General features: G+C 35.5%; 4 protein-coding genes and 1 non-coding gene across 5 annotated transcripts; 2 read left to right on the top strand and 3 right to left on the bottom strand.

Moving 5' to 3' along the window:
- Positions 1-3,592: 3,592 nt before the first annotated feature.
- Positions 3,593-3,665, top strand: TRNAR-ACG (transfer RNA arginine (anticodon ACG)). The gene has a single exon. It is a non-coding gene; the product is annotated as a tRNA-Arg (tRNA).
- A 64-nt stretch (positions 3,666-3,729) lies between these two features.
- LOC125191303 (cytochrome b561 domain-containing protein At2g30890-like) lies at positions 3,730-5,491 on the bottom strand. The gene is made up of 4 exons (XM_048088819.2): positions 5,269-5,491; positions 5,018-5,179; positions 4,501-4,649; positions 3,730-4,189 (listed from the first exon to the last, which is right to left on the bottom strand). The coding sequence occupies exons 1-4, from the start codon at positions 5,368-5,370 to the stop codon at positions 3,910-3,912; spliced, it is 693 nt and encodes a 230-aa protein (XP_047944776.1). The 5' UTR covers positions 5,371-5,491; the 3' UTR covers positions 3,730-3,909.
- A 216-nt stretch (positions 5,492-5,707) lies between these two features.
- LOC125188908 (protein VACUOLELESS1-like) lies at positions 5,708-13,324 on the bottom strand. The gene is made up of 15 exons (XM_048086006.2): positions 12,410-13,324; positions 11,886-12,176; positions 11,160-11,299; positions 10,406-10,511; positions 10,207-10,299; positions 9,457-9,546; positions 9,056-9,169; positions 8,812-8,919; positions 8,631-8,704; positions 8,482-8,536; positions 7,844-8,019; positions 6,712-6,841; positions 6,466-6,568; positions 6,232-6,329; positions 5,708-6,146 (listed from the first exon to the last, which is right to left on the bottom strand). Exons 1-15 carry the CDS (start codon positions 13,181-13,183, stop codon positions 5,982-5,984), a joined length of 2,517 nt encoding a protein of 838 aa, XP_047941963.1. The 5' UTR covers positions 13,184-13,324; the 3' UTR covers positions 5,708-5,981.
- Positions 13,325-15,335: 2,011 nt separating this feature from the next.
- Positions 15,336-15,927, top strand: LOC125188242 (MADS-box transcription factor 23-like). Its single transcript, XM_048085004.2, has one exon. The coding sequence runs from the start codon at positions 15,355-15,357 to the stop codon at positions 15,859-15,861; it is 507 nt and encodes a 168-aa protein (XP_047940961.1). The 5' UTR covers positions 15,336-15,354; the 3' UTR covers positions 15,862-15,927.
- A 2,023-nt stretch (positions 15,928-17,950) lies between these two features.
- Positions 17,951-18,742, bottom strand: LOC125190605 (heavy metal-associated isoprenylated plant protein 16-like). The gene is made up of 2 exons (XM_048087938.2): positions 18,607-18,742; positions 17,951-18,487 (listed from the first exon to the last, which is right to left on the bottom strand). The coding sequence occupies exons 1-2, from the start codon at positions 18,610-18,612 to the stop codon at positions 18,122-18,124; spliced, it is 372 nt and encodes a 123-aa protein (XP_047943895.1). The 5' UTR covers positions 18,613-18,742; the 3' UTR covers positions 17,951-18,121.
- Positions 18,743-24,245: the final 5,503 nt, after the last annotated feature.

Raw genomic sequence — 24,245 nt, 5'->3', positions numbered from 1 at the left:
TATATATATCGTCCATTTCGTCCTTTTTTCCCTATCAAAACCTCGATAAAATAAAATAAAATTAAAAAATCTGAAATGAAGATGTGTTCATATTTTCTGTCCATCTTCATCTTTTTTTCTCTTCAATATTATACTGTATAATTTTTCTATCTCACCTTGAACTTACACGCACATGTGGATGTGTGTGTGTTTTGATAATGAAGAAAATGACAAAGTAGTGAATAGTTTCATGTGCGTGCCTTAGATGTTGGTCTACCTCACACCATACAAATTAAATAAAACTAGAATAGTATCAATTTTCAGAGATTGTGTCATTTTCCCACAACCTCAGCTTCAAGAATTAACATTTATGTCCACACACTCCCACGTTTACAAACTCCAAACTTTGTATTGCTATAAGACTCCAAATTAAATTTTATCTAATTATTAAAAAGATACTAATAACTTTGAAAAAACTCATCAAACAACATCAATTCAAGGAATATAAGTAGAGGGAATATACACCTAATTAATAAGATATGTTTCGTAATAATTCTGACTGATATTTTAAAGGCTTTGGTAGTTCACAATCCAAGGTCCTTTTAATTAGGTCAACAAAATACACGATGCATGTAACATTTTTATAATTTTGTAACACCATCTATCAATTCATAGTTAGGGTATGAAACATTAATTAGGTTAATCAAATATTAGTTAAATTAATTGATTATAACGAAAAATAATAAAGAGTTGCGGGTCCTGATAATTTAGTAAAAATAAAGGATATTTTGATGATTTAACTATTAATTAAAAAAATTAAATGTCAATTCTTTCGATGTCAATATTGCTTTAGCGACAACCACTGTATGTATATCTAGCTTCCCCGACAACACCGCAAGCTAAGAGAGTCAAAAAATTTCTTTCTTCTGATCTCATCGTCAAAATACTGGCTCTGCTACCGCATGACGTGGAGGTGTGTAAGAGTGTCATTCCTAAATCCTAACCATTACCATCAACAAAATTACAAATCTTAGCATATATATGATTAATAGTGAATAATGTAATGAATTAAGGAGCTATAAAAATACATTGAATAAACATCATTTTCAGCATCTTCCAATTCCAATCACTTGCTAGGGCTCATCTTCATACTCTACTTCAAATATATCCCAAACAAAAAAATAAAAAAAATTAAATTTTATTTACAGCTAGTCCATATATATTAATACACCCTCGCATCCTCCGTTACAACCATCATTTACAAGAATCCCATTTCTCCATTCCCTCTCTCTCCAAAAAAATGGGGAAGAAATCATCCATGAAAGCTCCAAACAACAAAAAACAACAAAGCAACAACAGCCTGATGAAGATCTTGAGGCCCAAAGTCTTCATCACAGACTCCTCCAACTTCAAGACCCTCGTCCAACAACTCACCGGCAACGCCACCTCCTCGTCTCCGATCAACTCCTCCGCCTCTCCTCCTCCTCTCCCGCGGCCACACGAGAGCTTTGACTTCTCGTTTGACTTTGACTCGTCTTCGTGCTTCAGTACACCGCTGGAGGGGTCTCCGGATTTGAATTCGATGGAGTATGGTTTCGATTTCTCGTCGCAGATTATGGATTTGGAGTCGCTGCTGATGGAGATCGACTCCATGGATTGCTCGAACGGTTATGGCTCGTCGTCTTCAGCCCCGTTTCAGCAAGAGGTCTACGGATATGATTATGATTTCTCTAGCTTGATTTCATGATTTTGATGATCATGATGTGAACATATGTGTGTGTTGTTTGTATTTTGTATATGTTTTGATTTGGAAGAGACTATTTGTGTAGTGTTGTTATAGTGTTGGTATATGTATATGAAGAGGGTGTGATCATGTAGGAGAGATTAGGGATGTATGATTTTGTGTGATGTGTACTGATGCATTAAGATAATGATAGTTAATTTATTGTGAATTAAATTTCCATGTTATTTTTCATATTCAAGTGTTTGTTTATTGATATACTGCAAAGATACCTTTGAAACTCCTTACAATTTAAGAACTAGGGTTACATAACATGCACTAAAAAAGATCGAAGACCGAGCACTGGTTAGCAACTATGACATGTACTTAGAGCATCCACAATGGGGCGGAGGATGCGACGGACGATGCATCCTCCGCCCCTTAGTCCGCCATTGCAGCACCACGGACTAAGCACACAATATCCTCCGCGGAGGATAGATCGTCCGCGGAGTATGGCACGGAGGATGCATCCTCCGGCCTATCCTCCGCTCTATCCTCCGCCCCATTGTAGGGGGTGCGGAGGATAGGCCGGAGGATGCACACAATTTTCATTTTTTTAAATTTTTTTTGTATTTTCTTTTGTATATATCACCATTTTTTTTACTTCATTTCACATCTTTCACTCCACTCTCTTCCCCATCTCAATTTCTCTCTAAATTCAATAATGAATTCCGAAGATTTTCATATTTGCAAGCATAAAATATAAAAAAAATAAAAAATAAATATTGATAATATGATTGCCTTTAATTTGTGGTGTTTTTATATTTTTATTCTTGCTAATTAATGTATTTGCAAACATAAAAAATAGGATTAATGAATTTTTGTAGTGTTTAAATATTCAAATAATAAATAAAATGCTTAGGACAGACTATATGGCGGGCTATAGTCCGCCCCATTGTAGGTGGAAGTGACGGATGATAGAATGCTGATGTGGCGGATCATAGTGCAGGGCTTAGGGCGTCGCATCCTCCGGCCCATTGTGGATGCCCTAAAGTGCATGTGTCTGTGTAACCGAGCACAAGTAGTTCGTCCGAGGGAGGGGAAAGCTCCGAAATTCATATGTCTCTATTTATGGTAAGTTTCTCTCTATAACGAGGGGTGTTTCATTTTTCATCAATAACATATAAGTCATTTATTTCATATCTATCTCTCTTACTTTACCAATTTTACATTAAAATTTATGATGTCCGTTATCAAGACTGTTTCTCGCATGGTTATTGGATAACGTTGAAAAACAATGACATAAGATGATAAATAATGCAAATTATATTACTCGATCCCTCCGTCCCCAAAGAGTATGAACTTTGAGTTCGGCATGAGTTTTAATTATTCTTAGTGGAGAATAGGTCCCACCTCATTAGAGAGAAGAGAGTTTCAAAAATTAAAAGTTCATATTATTTGGGGACGGACGAAAAGGGAAATAGTGCATACTCTTTAGGGACAGAAATAACGAGTATTATATACTAAGATTAGAAGGTATTTCTCCGATGGTTACAAATTTTGATATACATAATCATTACCAATATTAGTAGTTTGTACACCAAGTTAAACTAAAGGTCAATTAGCAAATAGGATGAGATTTCGAGTTAATATACCGGAAGCATCCAAGCATACATTTACAATTCACTTTTTTCGAATAATAAATATTCATATGTCCTACTAATTATATCACGTCCCAAAACCACTTTTAAAATATTGTCTCAAATTCAAGATAGTGCATACAAATCATTTTACAAGTGAACCAGCATTTAATTTAGTCCCAAAAATTGCATTCTTTAATCTAACAAATCATACATATCAAAACGCACATAATAGCAAAACTAGTTCAACAATGACTCTGTGGCCCAATGGATAAGGCGCTGGTCTACGGAACCAGAGATTCTGGGTTCGATCCCCAGCAGAGTCGTCTTATTTTTTATAAATTCTCATTTGAATTATAATTACAAACTGGAGTATTTTTAAAAAAATCAAAATCAGATCGATTTTATTAAATATAAACTTACATATGTAGCCCCTATTAATTATTACACAAATTACCAGTAAAATGAATCATAACCTTTTCCATTTCTCAGGGACTTGTTGAATTTCATTACATTCCTCACTCTTCAAACATATACAATATTAGTTGAAAGTAAACTCACTAGTTTGCTTCAAACACAGCTCTCTTCTTCACTCAACTTGTGGTGAGCTGTCTGCGACTTCGACGCGGTGCCATGTTGCCCCAAGTAGTGCCACTTCTCTTGAAGAAGATAGACAAGCAGCACCAAACACAGCTCAACTATAAAAATAGCTGTCCAAATTCTTACATCCTCCAATGTTCTTTCATGGTAAGCTTGTAAGCCAGTGAACACATTGATCACTCCCACCAATGAGGCTGCAATTCCCACTAGCCAGTGCACCACATACCAAATCTTCCTGCCTCTACTTCCCCTACATAAAATAGAGATGTGATCAAATGAAAACTCTATATATTGTACAAACTCAAAACTATGACCTGGACCATTGAAAAATGTCAACAGTTCAAAAAAAAAATGTCAATAGGAAAATGTTAAGAGAATTTCAACAGTAGTCAATGATTAATGTTATGTTCATATTGTGTTGACATTAAAATTTAAAATTTTACACTGTGTTGGTATTATATTGAAACTGTGTTGAAGCTGTGTTGAGGAGTTTTGAGTTTGTTTACCACTACCCTATTAGAATATTATATATAAATGTGACATTTTAGTAATCATATTTACCTGTGTGGCCTCATGATGGTGAGCATTGTTTGGAACCATATGGCGGCGTAGAAGAGGAGACCTATTATCTGGTGTTGGTTGGTGAATGAGTTGTCGAAGTGTTTTATTGATATCACTCCTCCTGCTGCTGCAACAAGGACTGCACACACCTAGTGAAACAGCAACTATCAATGTTATGTGATGATACATTGACCTTTAATATGTACCTAACTAACATCATGAGTGGGACTAGGGTTAGTTAGTACTTTTCTTTCCTTGCAAGATTCCATTATGATTGTTGCATGATCATAATAATCATTGAGATGATTTATAGACCGAATAAGCTCTCTCTTGATAAGCTAGTCTTTCGAGACGAGTTTTCATATTTGGCCGTGTAATAGTACTACAGATGCGAGGTTTATAGACCAAATGGACTCTCTATCATGATAGGATAATCTTTTGGGCAGAGCACTGGGGTTTGGTTTGTAACAATGTAGTAATAATGTACTATCAAATTGAAGAGAAGTGATTTTCTTGCCTGGGTGATGGCATGAGTGTAGAATATGATTCTGAGGTTAGTGGGAGATGGGTTGGCATTTGAGATCCTCTTTATGAGTATGGAGATTGGCATCAAGAAACCAACAGAAGCCCATAGGAGGAATCCATGGAGTTTGATCTCATATGACAGTTTGGGAGTCACCTACAAATTGAAGGAAACAGAATTGAAATCTGAATTTTGATGAGAAGGAATGGAGGAAAGGAATAACTCTATGTATGCATATGTATTACCTTTGGATTAATGTTGATGTGTTGATCAAGTGATGAAGCTAGTGGAAGAAGATTGAAGAGGAGCAAGCCTGCAAGAGAAATGAGGTTGTGTGGAGCTAACATGTTTGTACATATGGTAAGATATGATGAAGATGGCTATAACTGTAAGTCTGTGACCATATATATAAATGAAGATTGGAGATGATCACAAGAATAGAGCCTCCCTCTCTCTCATCATTAAAATATTTCTTGCCAACTTCTTTTTGGAAATGTGACAATGGCAATGAGTTTGTAGCTTTCTTACCTATGTCTTGATCTTGCTTTGAAGGGATATAATCTCCATGAACTTTTTAGTGGGGTAGTAGTAGTATATTAATTTGAGCTTTACCAAATATCCACCTTTCGTTCTTTCTTTTTTGTATTAGCTTCTAAAGTAAAAGAAAATATCAAGACAGTGAAGTATATAAAAAAAAGAAAAAAAAAACTTGAGTATAACCAGACAAGATCAAGATTCAAATCCATATTTTAAATTAAATTACAAATCAGGTGAAGAAATTTCAATTATATAGTGTACATAAACTGATACAACCAAGAACGCTATTGCTAACTTCATGCTTGCTAGCTGCATACAATAAGTCGCATTGCCTTTTCTCACACCACAAAAAGCTTTACGATTAAATGAAGCCACCAAAAAAACAAAAATAAAATCACACTGTAAAAATGAGTAAACAGAACTAAGAGAGGCTTTGGAAAGTCAGGCGGTCGCGCAGAGTATCAAAGATCGAAGAACCTCCGGCATTCTGTGAAAACGACTGTCTCAATCTCCCCAGCAGTTCGCCATCCTTGGATTGAGACGCTGCATCTGCAGCTTCCTTGGCCATCCCGATTTTCGCATAAGCCTGTTTACAAATTACAGCACATTCAGTTTGTAAAAGAGAAGACACAAATAAAACTATGTGAAAATTTGCATGTTAGTGTGGTTACCTCAGCTCTCTCTCTCGGATCTGAAAGCTTCGGTATGTATTTAAGTGCTTCATCTTTCTCACCAGCGTCAATGCAAGCTTCTACAAATGGACGATAACCTAGAGACGGCGCGAATAGATATTAATATAGCATGAAAAAGGAACCTACTAGGAAAAAGTTTCAGGTTTCTCATAGATGAGTCAGAAGATAGGACAATTTTGAACATAAACTAAACTATGAAAGCATAACACTGACCAATCGGTGGCCTCTTCTCTTTCGAAAACTTTTCCAGTGCATCCCAGTCTCGGATTGTTGCCAGAGCAAAGCATTTCAGCCAATACCACCGCTTGTCAGAAACCTAAATTATAATTATGGCATTTCAAAATCATTGTGCCAAAAAAAAATACCCGTCTACCGGTCTATGAAAAGGAAAGAATATTCCTAGAACAGTTAATTGCATATTGTGGTTACTTCAAGTGGCAATATGTGGACTATACAAACCTTAAATTCTGTTCTAACTCTATTTGCAGCACGGTGATTGCCCAGAACAATACATGTGCGAATTGTATCGCTGACACTTGAATCCAGAAAAATAGCCTGCTTTGTTGATACCTCCAATTCGCGTTGAATTCTGCAAATAAAAGACTATGCACGGTTCATTTTAAATAGAAATAGCAAGTCTAGAAAGAGGTTAAAAAAGTGTGCGGAGGAGAGGATCAAAGAACAAAATTATGCTGCTTGACAGCTTGAGTTAAGCAAGCCTGTTCTAGATATCACATGTTTAAAGATAGGATTGAGTATTTCAAGGGTACAATGGCCAAACAAACTGAAAATCAGTCAAGTCATCAAAATAATTAGTGGATTAGCTTGGATTATTTTTATCAGTCCATTGTATCACTCAAAAAACACGCCTCCTAAATGATATGAAATTATCACTATAAGCTATATGGGTTCTTAATTAATGTAGTAGATTGAATTTGTTACATAACATGTAGCTTTCCCACAGTTCATATTACAAAAAAATTACAATTAAAATTCATATGAGTCTAATCTGGGACTACGCCATTACTTTAAACTGAATGGTAGTACGAAATTATGAGATTCATATGTTAGAATTAGTACAGTGGCCATCAACAAAGTTGCATTATCATAAGAACGACATGATTGATAGAATCCATAATTCCACACAAGTTACCATTATGAAATGTCAGGATAGACTCATGTTAGGGTGGGTTTATAGTGGATATCATATCAAATGTTTGAAAGTAATATCAATTTAGTTTAATACTCCCTCCGTCCCACTCTAAGTGGAGCAATTCTAATTCCGCACATGATTTTATGTAGTGTTGTTTTGTGCGTAAAGTGGAGAGAATAAGAGAGGGAAAAAGTAGAGACATAGTGTTTCTATATTTAGAAATGTGTCATTTAGAGTAGGACATCCCAAAAAGGAAAATGTATCACTTAGAGTGGGACGGAGGGAGTATCTATTTTTGTTTTTTGTCATTAATAACAAATATTTTGTGTTTGTTATCATCAATGACAATAATTATTCAATAATTCTAGGGAGTACAAAGTTTTTGGCAATAACTTTTGGAGCATTCACAAACTCTTAAGTGCCCAACCCAAAATTTACCTTAAGAGTTTGGCATGTTCCTCAGCTGCCTTGGACTCAAACATATGGTCTTTTGATTCCGCAAAAAGATTACTAGCCTTTTCAATTAGTTTTATGCGTGGGCCAAGAGATGATCCTTTGGCCCTTGGATCTTTTGCAAGTTCCCACGATTCTTTCCACAAGAGGTAAGCTACCTCCTGCAAAATATAAAACCTTCCATTACTACAGATGTTATAAAAGAGAAGAGGTAAATTGTTGTGCTTTAGGATCATAAAAGAACTTTTTACCAGAGCCAAGATAGAATATCAGAAAACATCATACTATAAAACAAGTAAAACTTCAAAAACAGAAAAACTGGGAAAGGCAGCACGGAAGAATGCAATATCTATGGCATTAAAAAAATTATTGAAACCCCACCAAAAATTTCTCAGGTATCATTGAAGTAGACACGTGAAATGAATAGGAATGGAAGTTTTGAAAGACAAGAAAGCCATGATATCAAGTTTCTCCTATCAATCTGAAATAACCATAACAATTCCTTATATGTGTTGAGAGTGTATATAATAACGGAAGAAGAAGAGAGCCCATAGATCAGGTAAATGTGAATTCATGACAAATGAGCAAGAAAGACCAAATGAATCAGGTTAAAGTTAATTGACCTGGAGTTGCCCAGTGGATAAAAAGAAGTCCTTCAAGAACTCATGCTTGTAACACCTGGAAGAAGATTGAATGATTAGAGGTATAACTTGCATTAGTTAAACAAATTTCTTCCATCCTCATGGTATTTGGGAAGATAAGTACTACCTACCGTGCATATTTGACAAACAGATCACGTGCAAGAGGTCTAGCCTGTATTGTTGAAAAAAACTCCAACGGTGGCCTCTGAAATATTTCACTTATGAATCAATGAATTATGACCCAGAATTTTCATCTAGAAATAAATTAGAGCTTGCTCCTATGTAGATGTGTGAGTATTTATCTAAACACACCTTCTTCCAGATATGAAACATGACAAGATAAACAAGATCAGTATCTCCGCTTTCGGTAGCCTTCACAAGTGCTGAATTTTCTTCCCCAATACTTAACAAGAGAGGGATCTGACATATAGATAAGTCAATGTTGGCACAGGAAGTTCCCGAAGAGTAAAAAACAAGTAGCTTTAAAGGTGAACGTTATCAAGCCAATTATAATCCTGTCTATAGAAAGGAATACGAAAAACAACTTAAGGCTCACCTGTTTAGAGGAACGTGGCTCATGTTCAACTAGCATAGCAGCTAATTTCCTACGGCCACTCTTATCAGCATGAGCAGCAACAGCTGCATAAGATATTCCTTTGCATATCTTCAACTGAGATCTAATAAATGAAGATATTAGACAAAACATTTTGCAACCAAACAAGTGGTGTGAATTACAGAATCAAGCTACATGTAGTAATACTTAAAGACAAGATTGCTGCTAAACTAACTGCCTGCTCGTACATCTTTCAGCCAACAATCATGGTGAATGAAACTAGTCATGAAACTTTGGGTCAGCAAGTTGAACGGCTGGGTACTATATATGTTGAATGCCATGAAAATTCTTAAGAACATATTTTTTTGGGAAATAACTAAAACATAGACTACTGAAAAACTGACCTTGTCAAGTAGAATCTGAAGAAGAGTGGCATCAGGAATCGCTGCAGAAGCTGTTATCTTTGTACACGTCCAGTGCATTATTACAACTTCCTATAAAAGCATCAAATTTATGATGATCTCATCGCAAATTAACTGAGGGTTTTGCTATGAATGCCTCACATTCCTCTCAAATTGCTCATTATAAGCCTCAACTTTAAAAAAAACAGCAATTTTCTAATGGGCTCAAGATGAAAACATCAAGAGAATGTACACACTATAAATCACATTTTTGGAAGTGGCATCTTGCCAAAGTTAAACAAGAAAGTGGGCCAACTTCTCCAAGAATACAGTCTATGTAGATATAAATCAGACTTAAGAAGTACTCCCTCCGTTCCATAGTAATAGAGTCATTTTGTCATTTTGGTACATTCCATAGTAATAGAGTCATTTCCCTTTTTAGTAAAAGTCAACACATTTTTCCACACCTACTTTACTCTCTCTTACTTTTTTCTCTCTTTATCTCTCTACCTTTTTCATTTTCCACTTTATTCTCCATTTACTTAACTCACCTAACACAATTTTTCTTAATCCTCGTGCCGAAAAGAAACGCCTCCATTACTATGGAACGGAGGGAGTAGTACTTATACAAAATTGAAACCAAAAGACAATAGCACAACACAATCTGAATGACATGTATGAAACAGTACCAACTTACAACCTTAATTTTTTTTATAAGAACGAAGTATACATTACAAGAAATTGATTACTTACTTGGCTTAAGCCGAGGTATTCTGATATCCGCAAAGCTAGAAGGTGTTTGTGGGCATTAATTAGACGGTTGATTAGAACAGATGGAGTTAGTAACTGCAAAGAAACATTTGAATAAAATAAAATATATAAATGTTTTGCGAGATGGCCTATTAGATTAGGACATGAAAATTTTTAGCATTAGGTACTGAGATCCTAACACCTTGTACTGCTGAAGGCTTAGAGGAATTCCAACATCGACGTGACGTACGGCATTTAAGACACGCAGCATCTGACACATCTCTCGTATGCTGTCACGTCGGAAATGGCTGCCAAATAGTCAACTGGATATCAATAGCAAGAAAAAAAGAACTGCAGATATTGCTTTTTGGAGCATGAACAACAATGTATCGCACAAAATTTAGACTAACTGCATGCCAGAAACTACAACAAACAAGTCCACAACCCAAGTTATGGAAACACATAAACTAATATATAAATGTTCAGTTCACTCTTTTAGATTTCATTACTTATGATGGTATGGAGTTGAAAATTTTCTTGACACTGTCTATAACCAACCAAAAAACCCCAATATATTAACAGAACTTACTTACCATCCTTTCTTAAACAATTACGGTAGATAACACCTCATATAAGGAATGGAAAGAGGTGTTTGCAACTGGTGCAAAAATATCAAGTAATGTACTACAAAAATGAGACATTTAAAGCATGAACTTGTACATATAATAGATAAAGGAGCTTTGTGCCAAGTTGCCAACACAGATAGGCTGACTAAAAAATTTTCCTTAACTAGTTAACTTCTCAATATAACAAAGACAGGAACTTCCATTAAATTCCTACTCAACATATTAACAACAAATAATTATTCTAATGAAAATTAGTCACTAGCACAATTCGAATAGGAAAAAAGAGAAATTAATTCATTCACATGAGTCAAATTTCAGTACTAAATATACCTAGAAAAGGTTTGACCGTAGCTTGCAGCTCTTAGTAGTGTCCTTTGCTGTGAAATATCAAATTCATAGCCAGCAGCATCTATACATGACTCAACAGCTTCAGGCAATGAAGTGCGGATTAATCTCAAGTTCTCAACAGCCTGCAAATTATAGGATATAAATATTCAAAAGTTAACTATTTCTTGAATAGTTTTAGAATACAATCCCAAAAGACACTCGCCCCATTTCGATGAGTCTACTATACCATATTCATCATTAATAAGGATGGATATCTTTTTCCAACTTTTCACTTTTCAATAAGAACTACATCAGCTTAATAGTGAAGGTGTAGGGGAGGTTAACAGGATAGGGTATGAAGACTTCTATAAAGAGGCTAAGCATGAAAGGAGAAGAGTAATATAGCTTCCAAGTTTTTATCAGTTCAGCATATAACAAAACTTCGAGGACATCAGCCTATTGCTGTGCCAGAGAAAACTCTCTCTGTGAACCTCGGTTTTGGAATATTTCCTCCTTTGGTAATTTATGTATTTCATTTCAACTATCTTAAATCTACCAAACAACAATGTGCCACATTTCTACTTATTGCAAGAATAGACAAAGTTGAGACAACAAACTAGAAAAATTTGTGTATATAACAGTTTAAAATAATAATTCCATACAAAATGCAATTAACTGAATAGTGTAATTGAAGGAGATAGTTAAAAACTTAAAGCAAGGACCAACTACCTTTGCACTTCTCCTATCAAAATGCTCCAAGGCATCATACAATAATGCAGGAGGGGATGTGCTTCCAATCTGAAAGATTGATACTGTAGAGTCTGGAACTCGATGTAAAAACTCCATGTTTGTGTTAGATAGTATGCGCACCCCATCGCATTCTGGAATAAGAATAATTGGCTCATCATATATGTACCGTACTGGCTCATCATAAGGACCCACCATCAACAACATGTCATCCCAGTAAAGTAACACAGTATCTGATCCGCACCAAGCTAGTTGGTCTGGTGGGAGGGCTGACTGAAAATGTTTGAAGTAATACAACACATTAAATTTTCTAAATCTGGAGTGCACATGAATGTAACAGTTTTATAAATGGCTGACTGAAAATGTTGAAGTAATTGAAATGGTACTGATTTAGCTAAACAGAGAGAAACACATTGCAATTGTCACTGATGTTTCATGGCTCAATACAACTGAATTGGTATGAATTAGCTGACCTGAGCAAAATTGCTAATCAGAGCAGAATTTACCTCACAAGTATAGTCAATGAATTCTTTGGAAAAATCTGAGGACATAACCAAAAGCCTTCCATCATGCGTGAAGGAAGCGACAAACTCCGCTTTCCTGGACAACACCATCTTCTGCAACGGCCCAATTCCGGGGGCCAACGGCTGCACTCCTTCCTCATCCACCAACAACACATGATCCCCAACCCCTAGCAGCACCTCCACGTCCCCCGATTTCGTGTACTGAGGCTCAATCACCGCCATACAATGCGGAAGCTCCTCCAAATTACAATCCGCCAGTTTAACCGCCTTAGGCATCTTAAAATCCGGCACCGCCAGAATCTCAAACGCCTCAGTGATGCACACGACGCCGTTCCCCCAAAATAGGCACTCGACGACGCTGTTCTCGAAGCACTCCTTGCCGAGGGAGAAGGTCCCGAGGAGCTCGGCGTGGATGTTGTAGGAGTAGACGGTGCCGTCCTGCGTGATGCAGGCTAGGGTTAGGTCGTCGGTCCAGGACATGCCGATGAGGCGGCCGCCGGGGTTCCGCCAGACGGTCTCGGCGGTGAGGCGGCCGGAGGAGGTGAAGATGCGGAGCTTGCGGAGGGCGGACTCGGCGTAGAGCTGGACGATCTTGGCGTCGTCGCGGATGACGGCGATGGGGCCGCCGAAGGGGGCGCAGGCGACTTTGTTGCGCGTGAGGTCGACTTGCTTCCACTCCATCTGGTAGAGCTCCGGCTTCCGGTAGTAGCGGTTGTAGAGGAGCTGCCACTCCGCCGCAACCGAGACCCCAGCCATCTCAATTGAGATTCAGTGTCAATTTTGATTTCTTCTCCGCAGTTAAATCTCTGGAAAAATGGGAGAATTGAATTGAATTGAAATTAGGTTCACATTTGATCTACTGGAATCGTTGATGAGAGATAAAGAGGAGAGAGAGAGAGGGAGTCGTGGTTAGTTTAATAAGCTAAACTTTTTTCTTTAAGCCAAAGACTGGGCCCGGTTTGCGTCACAAGGCTTTCCAATTTGGCCCGAAAATACATTGGACTGGAAATAAGAGTGTCCACTATACGAGGGTCGCGGCTCGTGGCTCAGCTGCGGGGCTCCCCGAATTTCGAAAAAAAAAATTATAATATTTTTGCAATTTTTTTTGTAAATACCTCGTTCCACTCTTTATTATTTCACATACATTTTACCCAATTCTCTTCAATTTTTATACAACTTTCGAAATATGCAAGGAGGAGATGATAATTCCCCCGGCTATGGAGATTTGGGATACGGGAGCTTTCCACCTCCCCAACACTGGAGATCGAGTCCCCCCCCTCCATCCCAAATGTGGAGTCCGCCATCGCCGGCGCCGTGGCAACAAACACCCCAAAACCGGGGTCAGTCCCCCGCTCATCAGCAGAGGTATGTGGGTCGTCCCCAATCGGGGTTGGGCAACTACCGACCCAACATGGACGCAATAAACTTCCCGTCTCAATTCCAATCCTCCCAATTCCATTCCAGTCAATCTCCTCCGGATGAATCTGATAGATTCACGTGGGAAGAATTGATGAGGACACCGGAGACCCCGACGTTCGGACGTGTGGAGACGGGGAGAGGCGGCGGCGGTGGAGGGGGGGGGGGGGGCGAAGCCACGGTGGCGGTGGGAGACGAGACCTACGTCACTCTCCCGGCGCCCACGTCCACGGGGGAAGTAGTCCTCAATCCGAGACACTAGATCCGCCTCCCAACACTCTGTTGCGGGCGCATCTGCATCCCGCCCCAGACCGGCCTAAGTGGCGTTGAACAACACCCTGGAGGTGCAGATGATGAAGCAACTTCAGGATACTTTGTCCTTGTATGAGAAGTCGGCCGACCCACCCACCAAGCGGATGTACTACGACCTCATACTGAGGCTAAGGTCGAGGTTGGGGTGGGAGGAAGTAGTAGCGACGGTGACGGCGATGGCGATGCAGCAAATTCTGATGACGCCACTGAGTAGGCGGCGGTGGCGGTGTTTTTTTAGTGTTTTTTTTTTTTAAAAATCGTTATATAAGTTTACCCCTTTCTATATAATACAACAAAGATTTGGTTTTAATTTTTGTTTTTATTAAATTATGCATCTTTTTATAATTATTATAGTCCGATAATTTTTATTGTAGCTAAATTAAAATACCTCAAAAAATGAAAAAAAAAATTAATATTTAGTGGCTTAGACTTGTCCATTATAGTGTGAACAAGTTTTTTTTTTATCCAACCAAGTTTTGTGGCCTGGCCCAGGGCCACAAGCTTAACTACCGTTGACACTCTAAATAAAACACAAATCATTCAAATTATTCTCAGTGTTAGCTATGTTTGTGGATAGAAAAAAACAAAATATATTGGGCTGGAAATAAATAAAACACAAATTATTCAAATTAAGGGTTATAAATTTTTAACTATCCATCCATTCCTACTTTTTTCATTAGATTTATTATGATGATGATGAATAACATGGGGGATATCATATTGAAGCTTGTTTATTCAGAAATCTAGCTCCATGGTATTTATAACACTTATTTTTAATTCTCTCCTATTCCATATTTCCACATTTTACAATTGCATAGTAGTATATCTTAATTTACATGCAAAATAATGGGAAAATGCCAAATTTATTAAAATTTAAAAATACGTAATATTTTTCTCATTTCAAAGCATACGTAAATCTGAAATTGATAAATAAATCAATCATATTAATCGAAATAAAAATTCACATAAAATTTAAATCAGTTAAAAAAAAAAAGTGTAGGAGTAGTAAAAAAAAATACCGTTGGCCGCGCCTCAAAGCAGCGCGCGTTCAAGTATGGTAATTTTGAGATCGCAAAAGGAGAGAGAGAAGAGATCAAAACAAAATCTCGAAGCCCTTGACTGCCTATAAATATAGATGGTATGCTCAGTTTCAATCACAACGCAACAACATTACAATTATTCCGATCACATTCACAGCAATGGAGAATTCCAACGGCAAAAAGACGCTGGGGAGGAGGAAGATCCCGATGCGAAAAATCGAGAAGAAATCGAGCCTGCAAGTCGCCTTCTCCAAGCGCCGCGGCGGCCTCTTCCGCAAAGCCGCCGAGCTCTCCATCCTCTGCGGTGCGGAAATCGCCATCCTCGTGCAGTCCCCGTCGCAGAAGCTCTACGCCTTCGGCAGCCCCTCCGACGTCGCCGCTCTCATCAGCCGCATCGATCCGATCGACGACGGCGGCTACGAGGCGGCGATGAGAATGGCGGAGGCGGAGAAGAGGAGAGCGACGGAGGAGGAGAAACCCTACGAGGGTTTGGAACTGCACGAACCGGAGGGAATGCGCACTGCACCGGACGATTTTGGGGGAAAAGTTGAATTGGAGTTTGATTATCCGTTGCTTCAAGAAGGTGCTTCTTCGTCCAATCAGGTCAAGATTGACGATCAAATCTTCACCACGTTTACGTTGGATGAGATTTGGGGGAGAGACTAGGGTTGAGATGTTCTGGAAAATTAGGGTTTATGTTAATGTGAATGGCATACATATTCACTGATTGAACTTGTTAATGTTAATGTCAATGACTTCTTTTATGTTTGTGATTCTACAATTTTAGATTTTCATGTTGTTTTCTGTGACAATCACTATAAACTGACATAAGTTTAGAATTTAGAAATTTATGCGATTGAATATTACTATGTTTGTATAAAAATTTTGTACAAATTGGAGAAGAGAAATCAACAACAAAAAAGAAATCAGTTATAGCTAGGATTGATCTACCATGTATGAAGACTCGAACAAAAATGACTTTGAATGCAAATAAGGAACTATTACTATTGTATGCAGCAATATACATTAATATGATCGGACAATAAAAATTCAAAAAGTGATATAGTTGTACGTGACAGTTGAAAAAATAAAAAGAAACATATTTTCGGTTGAAACGGTTACTATACTCTCTTCATACATGAAAAATAGCCACATTTTTATTTTATTTTGAGTGTTCACAAAAAATAATTTCATTTTCAAAAATGGAAAGTTTATCTAGTATACTTTACCCACTTTTTTTCATTTCTCACACTTTACTCACTTTTTCTCATTCTTCTTTTTTACTTTACTAATTTCTTATTCCGGATCGAGTATGTCTTTCACCTAAACCAATTTGGTCAGTTCGACAAATTGAATATGTGCACTTTCCATTTTCGTATGTGTCACAAAAATATGTGCATTCCATTTTTAGAAATTTGTCCCAATTTATTACTCATATACATCAACTTATTTACAACTTATATAACCATAAAACACTACTAATAATAAGAGTCGCACTATCTACTAACACTACTTTAACTACCTTTTTCCTTATTTCTCTTATTTTACTAATTTTATCTTAAATTTTTCGTGTTATATTAATTGCTCATATTTTTACGAGACAAAGGGAGTATTTTAAGTAACCGCACACTTTTTTCCCTTGTGGTCGCGAAACGTCCTACAATCAATTTAATTATACATGTGTAAATTATTTGTCGTGACACGATTACTTATAATTTATAGTACATAATATAAATAAGTTATACCGCGCAAATAATGTAGAATGGAATTCGACTTATATGATTCTATTAACCGACGACTGATTAATTATTTAATTGCATTTTATTAACCGAATGGCTAATTGCATTTCACTAATCCATTTCAAAATCTTTCGTATCCGATATATGGGCCTGTCAATTTTAAAATCCATTTCAAAATCATTGGACTTATGTCTTCGGTATTGATTTCGAACCCAACACTTCTTTTTACAAACTTATAGGAGCACATATTTGTTTATTTCAATAAACCCAATAATTTGTTTGGACGAATTATTTCAATATTTTTGGTTTTTAAAGCCAGTAATTCAAAATATATGAAATCATTTTCGCATTTTTCCGTTGCTTGTTACTACCTCCGTCCCACAATAAGTTTCACCTTAATAAGAGTCACATTTCACTTTTACCATAAATGGTAAGTAGACTCCATATCTACCAATCAATTATAGTCACATTTTATTATAAAACTAATATATATATAAGTGAGACTCATAATCCACTAATTTATTCAACCCAATTTTCTTTACATTTCTTAAAACTCGTGTCCACATTAAATGTGGCACTTAATGTGGGACGGAGTACTTGATTTTGCAATGAGTTGTAAGTGTGTCTGTGTGTGTACTATTATAGTGCATATCCATGGATATAGGAAATACCTACTAAATTTATAATTAAAAATTAGGGAAATTGTCCGTAAATATAAACTTTTGCAGTAATTTGGTATCTACTTAAAACTTGATAATTTGGTATCTACTTAAAACTTGATCGCTTATATTAAGAACTTATTATGCCTGTAACAAATTTTCCACGAGTTTGATTTTTCCTTATTCGGTAATTCTTAAAAGTAATTTTTACGATTTTAGAGATCGGTACCAAATTTTAACTTGGTGAAGGGTACCAAATTTCAGCAATTTTTTTTTACGATTTTAGAGATCGGTAATTCTTAAAAGTAATAAAAGATGTTCGACCGACTTATATGTGTATTTAAGCGATGGCAAAAATTAAAAAACAACCATATCGATTAAATTTATTCAAATTCTAGTCACGTAAAAATAAAACTACAGTAATATTTTACAATAGTAACATTTCTTCCTCTGCAAAAAATAAAAATAAAAATCAAAATTGGAGCTCAAATTCTCCCCAGGAGATCCAGAATCATCCATCCCTTCAATTCACATAATCGTGCAGGAATCGCTTGACGAGCTCTCGTAAATCGGGTAGCTGTTGTACCCGGCGTAATGCGGCGGGTACGACCAGAAAACAGGCGTCGCATCCGCCGGCGTCGCCACCGCGGCGGCGGCGGGCTTAGTATCTTCTTTCTTATCCTCGCCGACGCTCACGAGCTCCGCGTGGGCCACGCCCTTCCTCAGCTGCCGCGTGAGCTCAACCGCGTCGATGCCCTCTCCCACCACCACCACCTGATCCTTCTCCGCCCCCGACAACGCCGCCGATTCCACTCCGCCTATCCCCACGCAGATTTTTAGGGCTTTTGAGCGGGATTTCTCGTCGCTCATCGACACACGCACCACGATCTTAACCTGCACAAATAATCATCATCAAATTCAAAATTAAACTGGCTAGCGATTCAATTGAGCAGAAATTGGAGTGATTAGGAAAGAGGAAATCTCCAATTTCGTAGTGAATTCACTGAATTTACCTTCATTTTGTTGATTGGTGAAAATCGAGGAATTGAGATGCTGTGTGTGTGTGTGTAAATTCGTTTGCAATGTTGAGGTAATTTACAGTTGAAAAAGATGTGTATTTATAGGGAGGATTTTGGTCGTCAAACCAACTTACATCACACGCTTAAACGAAAGTGACGAATTTTCAAGTCAAGCTTTTTTGTATGACGATTTTTTTATGCGGCAGCGGGGAAGTGAGCAAAAAATTTTCGGCACGGGATTTAAGGAAACAGGGTTTTGTTAGTAAAATGGAAAGTGAATAAAGTAAGAGAATTAATAAAGTAGAAAGAAAAGTAAGAGAGAATATCAAAAAAGGAAATGACTCACTTATCTTGGGGCGTCCCAAAAAGGATGTGAGTCGCTTATCTTGGGACGGAGGGAGTACATTCTTGTTATCAAAAGGTAATTTCATTTGAATGTATTTTTGGACAAAACGCGGTCGTATTATAGAAACGAAGTCTCATTTTACAAAATTAGTGATTTTATTTGTTGAATTGCGGTTTATATCAAGAAAGAATGAGATGGAATAGAAAAAACGAGAAGCGGGATGAAATATAATACACAAAGTGAAATTATTTGATTTAGTACTATAATATGATGTCATTATGGTTGACGTATAATACGGTCACGCACGTCAATCATCAAATCATGTTAGCGTTGAAATCTTGATTGATTGCAAGACTTTTTGGAAGTTGAAAGAGGATAACTGATACTTGGAACTCGTATGGAAGACCAGAACTGAGTCATGACATTTTTTTCATTCTTGGGACTCATATGGAAGACCAGAACTGAGTCATCTTTTTCATTCGAAGTTTGACAAATCACTTCTAACTTATGAGTTTGAAAGACAAAACTAATTTTTGGATATCAATTTTTTCTTTAAAAGGTCAATAGTGTGATTATGGTTACTTGAACCTCTGCTCTATTAATTGGGAAAAAATCGTATTATCAAATACCAACTAAATTACATTTGTTTGCAGCTTATTATTTGGTTGGTCCAATAAGAAATTGTTTTGATTGGGAAGTGTCTTATTGGACAAGGTAATATTAGCAAAAATTAAACTAAAATTCATTTCTAAATAAAAAAAAAATAAACTTAAATTGGACAACCTGTTATTATTGTCCAAATTAGTAAATTAGTGGCAAAAGATATAAGTAATCATAATTTGCTAGATAAATGAACAAATATATAAAAGGAAGAGGTGGAGTATATACTAACCTCATAATATTGGGTCCACACGATACAAACCTTTTTTTGTGAGGAACCCACAAAGTTATCTTCCATGTAATTTCTAGGAAAATAAAGTGTATCAAATAGAGACTTGGTATTGTCCCTACTGAACATGTAGTCACTTCTAATAAATATTATATTTGGAAAAAAAAAATAGGATATGATGCTAAACATTCTGTGGGTAGGTGTGAACAGAATATTTTATATATGGCTGGAATAAATATATTGGCTGATGTTGATAATATGGTGAAGTGATAGTATTGTAGTACTCCCTCCGTCCCTTAAATTTATCACAGTTTGACCGAGCACAGATCTTAAAAAATGTAGTAATAGAAAATGAGTTAAAAAAGTTAGTAGATAGTGGGTTATACTTTTAAAGTATTAGTTTTATAATAAAATGTGAGTGAAAATGAATTAGTGGAATGTGAGGTCATGGTAAAAAATGAAATGTGATAAAATTTGTGGGATGAACGGAAATGGAAAAATGTGACAAATATGGGACTAATTTTAATGGATGAACTGAAGTGGAAATTCGTGATTAATTTTTGGACAAAGGAATATGATGACGTGATTTTGTTTTGATTTGGTGAATAAAATTAACCTAGTATGTTTTAACTCAATAAAAAAATTCTACAAAAATATACTGCGTGAGGCTAAAAATGTCACAAATCAAATGAGAATAAAAACAGACATTTGAATTACTTGAATGATGCATTAAGAATGTGTTACATCAAACCTCACATTCCACTAATTAATTTTGATAGTATTATCCTTTCATTTGAAATCTTGCTGCAGTTTCTTTTGTGAATGTAGATAACGCCATATCAGAATTAACTAAATACTATTGAATGCGCATATAAAGCCATGTATTAAAATTAATTAAATTCCCTGTTTTAATAAATCATGTTAGAATTTATATACGCAGCTATTTTTTTTTATAATTGAAGATCAATGACAGAATAAAATTCATTAATATTATTTGGAAGATGTTAAATGAAAAGATTTGGGATAGAATCTTGATACTTTTATTTGGACTATAAATATATGATACTATTTGGTGAATAGAAAAACATTCACTCACAACATTCTTTTTCATACAAAATCAAGATTTAGTGTTTCTACTCTTATAACATGAAGAAGCTTGATGTCATGACCCCAGTTTCACCTTGATCAATGAATGATCTGCATCATTCTATTACTTCTTCAGTAATCAAAGTTCGGTGTGTTCATGTTTATACATTACCCTGCCTGAAAACATAACAAATGTCATCAGTTTGGATTGTGTTTTTTCATGATCTTGTTATTGTGTCCGAAACAAATACCATATGATCATGAATCACACATTCTAAGCTTATGGCATTTGATTTATTTCTAGGTAAGGCAAATCCATAAATGTGGATACAACGGACTTTGATAACTGATGAAATTATAGTATGATGTACAAGATCATTAAGGAATGCGAATTACATTGTTTCAATATTCTATCTCTGGTAAGAACACAAAGAACAAATATGGTAACATAATAATGTCCAATTATTACGTGCATAATTTTATAACAGCTTCATTATTTTGCCCAAAATTGAAAATTCTGTATTTATATTGTATAGATTTTACGATATTTGAGACCCTACATCTAAAATTTCAGAGTGGTTTTTGTTTAATTATTTTTACCATCCATAATTTTTGTGCTTCTCCATTCGCAATTAATCGTTATGTTAACTAGTATATGTACGACATAATATTAAGCTAATTAGTAGTATTACTATTGTCGCTAGTAGAAATGTAGAATGGAATGGTATACTTTAAAAATATGGGTAAAATGTAGTGACTTAAAGTATGCAATAATGCAACATTAATTATGAAAAATGTAACTTTTTTTTTTTGAAATACTAGTAGTCTCTCCTCTCCGTCTACTAAAAGTATGCAATATTCACTCAAAATTGTGCATATTTTGTAAAAACGTCACACTCACTCTTTTATAATTTATCCTCACATATATTATCACAAGTTGATCAACTTAATGATTTTGTGATCTTATGTCATATAAGAATGTGTCATAATCAATTTGCTGCTGTTTTGTCTTGTAATGTTATCTGCTGATTTTATGAACTTTATTAGTGCTCTTTGTGCCAAAAATTTCAATGCATGTTTAATACTCCCTCCGTCCCGCTTTAGCAGTCCTATTGACTTTTCTGCCATGTTTTTATAAAAATGATAGTAAAAAATAGTTAAAGAGGAGAAATGGTAAATTAAAAGAGCAGAAAAGTCAATTGGACTGCTAAAACGGGACGGAGGGAGTAGTATATTATGCGATAAATTCTTTACTTAGCACCATTTTTCCATAGATTGAATCAACATAAATAAATTAATATGACCAAATAAGTTTCTAAATCTTTTGTGCGAGATCTATATATAATTCACAGTTAAGAAAAGAAATTTGGCTTTTATATTAATAAGATAATTAGATGTAAATGAAAAGAAAGCACATCTTGGGTTTTATACTTTTGGGTCCCGTCAACGCACATCTTGAAAGAAAACAAAAAAAGCGTTAATAATAATTTTAATGAAAAATGTATTTTGTTACTACAAAATTAAATTAGTACTATTAATACTTTAGTTTGAAATTCTGGAGACTCTAATGTTCTAAAAAGTAGAAGTCTTCATTTTATGATTTTTTAAATCAGATACTACTAGTAGTACTATTTATTAACGTCAAAGTGGAAAAAGTTTCTAATTTTCTATTCATTTTTTTATTTCTTGGAATTATGGCCATTCTTGATATTCAACCAAATTCCCAAATTTTCAATTACAAATAAATCAACATTGATATTAAAAAAAATTGATTCGGCGTGAATAGAGAAATATTTTTTTTTGACATATTAATTTGGCAACAGAAACAATATAGGAGTATCAAATATTATTAGATATAATTTGCAGTTATGATATCGTGTGTGAACTAAGGGCGATGGAGGTAGCTTCCATAAATCTAGAATGACCACTTTATTAATTTATAAAGTAAAACTTTGCTTCCAACGATGCTTTAACAAATGATTGTTAAGGGCAATAGCAACGCGGCTTCCCCGAGCGCAACAACACTGTGTGCGTACTAGGAAACGCAGCGTTGCATATGGCGAAGCGCGACATGCTCGCACGCTGTACAGTATTAATGCATGTCAGACGCCCATAAATATTTTAAGTGAATACTTTTAGATTGTGGGTGCAATGAAGTGCTTACAAATAAGTTGAAGACTTAGGTTTTCTTTTTATTAACCGAAAAAGACTCAAGCTGGCAAATGACGAGCAAAGATTCATGCCAAGCAGTAAAAATCCAACCCGCAAAAACTAGAAACAGAAAAACTTTGAGACTTTTAGATTGATTAAAATAAAAACACATCTTCATTGATTAAAATAAAAACACATCTTCTTTTGTGAATGCGAAAACATTGCATTAAATTGTTCCATTCACAATTACTTTAATTCGTATATATAGGGACACAATTACTCAATTTATTGTTGAAGTTTTAAGGTCAAATCCCAAAAGCAAAAACACACGGTTTCTTTATACAAAAAGAGGGGAAAAAGTTAACTTTACAAAAGGATCTTTTTTAGTTATAACTAAAAGCAATGTTTCTTTTTGGGCTAATTTTGTGATACATAAACAATAGTCATCTGAAATTTTGTTTACAATATAAAGCATTGTGAGGATGTCTGATAATTAATATAATAACTTTAATCGTGGATGTTCTTATGGTGCGACTGGCTCAAATTTTTTATTTAATTAATGTTTAATTATACTTCAATAAATTATCAAATTTTGATTACAAATTGTTAAATAATAGTCGTATGTTAACAGATCATCATCAATACAAAATTACTGCGTGTTTCGAGTTTTGGGCCTGAAGTGGGCTTTCCATGACTTGAGTATAAACGGGCTGATTTGTTGGGCCGTTCAATCTTATTAATTGGGCATATATAAGAATAGATCTGAGCAAAATAAAATTCAATGTGTGACATTTCTCATTATATTCTTAAAGTTTGTAAACACAAAAAATGTGATATTATTATAACATAACATATAATAAAAGTTAGAGAAGTGATCAAATGAAAACTCTAAATATTGTACAAGCTCAATACTATGATCTGGACCATTGAAAAATGTCAACAGATCACAAAAAAACATCAACAGGAAAATATCAACAGAATTTCAAACGCTAGTCAATGATTGATGTTTGTGTTGATACTGTGTTGACATTAAAATCTTGAAATTTTACTCTGCATTGATATTGTATTGAAACAGTGTTAAAGCTGTGTCGAGGAGTTTTGAGTTTGTACAATATATAAGTTTGCATTTTATCACTTTAATTCATTGATAGCATCCCAGAG

Source organism: Salvia hispanica, chromosome 5 (assembly GCF_029641045.1).
Source record: "Salvia hispanica isolate PSC_SH4W2 chromosome 5, Shi_PSC_v1, whole genome shotgun sequence".
Taxonomy (NCBI): Eukaryota; Viridiplantae; Streptophyta; class Magnoliopsida; order Lamiales; family Lamiaceae; genus Salvia; species Salvia hispanica.
The sequence above is the reverse complement of the archived record's forward strand: the minus strand, read 5'-3'. Positions and strand labels throughout refer to the sequence as shown.

What these genes read in the sequence shown, in the direction of transcription:
- LOC125191303 (XM_048088819.2), bottom strand. Translation starts at nt 5,370, where the DNA reads ATGTTAGCTCCACACAACCTCATTTCTCTTGCAGGCTTGCTCCTCTTC. An exon ending in ACATCAACATTAATCCAAAG is followed by an intron (nt 5,180 to 5,268) that starts GTAATACATATG and finishes TTCAATTTGTAG; the next exon opens with GTGACTCCCAAACTGTCATA. An exon ending in ACACTCATGCCATCACCCAG is followed by an intron (nt 4,650 to 5,017) that starts GCAAGAAAATCA and finishes CTGTTTCACTAG; the next exon opens with GTGTGTGCAGTCCTTGTTGC.
- LOC125188908 (XM_048086006.2), bottom strand. Translation starts at nt 13,183, where the DNA reads ATGGCTGGGGTCTCGGTTGCGGCGGAGTGGCAGCTCCTCTACAACCGC. An exon ending in TTGATAGGAGAAGTGCAAAG is followed by an intron (nt 11,300 to 11,885) that starts GTAGTTGGTCCT and finishes TATAATTTGCAG; the next exon opens with GCTGTTGAGAACTTGAGATT. An exon ending in AGCCACGTTCCTCTAAACAG is followed by an intron (nt 8,920 to 9,055) that starts GTGAGCCTTAAG and finishes TCTATATGTCAG; the next exon opens with ATCCCTCTCTTGTTAAGTAT.
- LOC125188242 (XM_048085004.2), top strand. Translation starts at nt 15,355, where the DNA reads ATGGAGAATTCCAACGGCAAAAAGACGCTGGGGAGGAGGAAGATCCCG.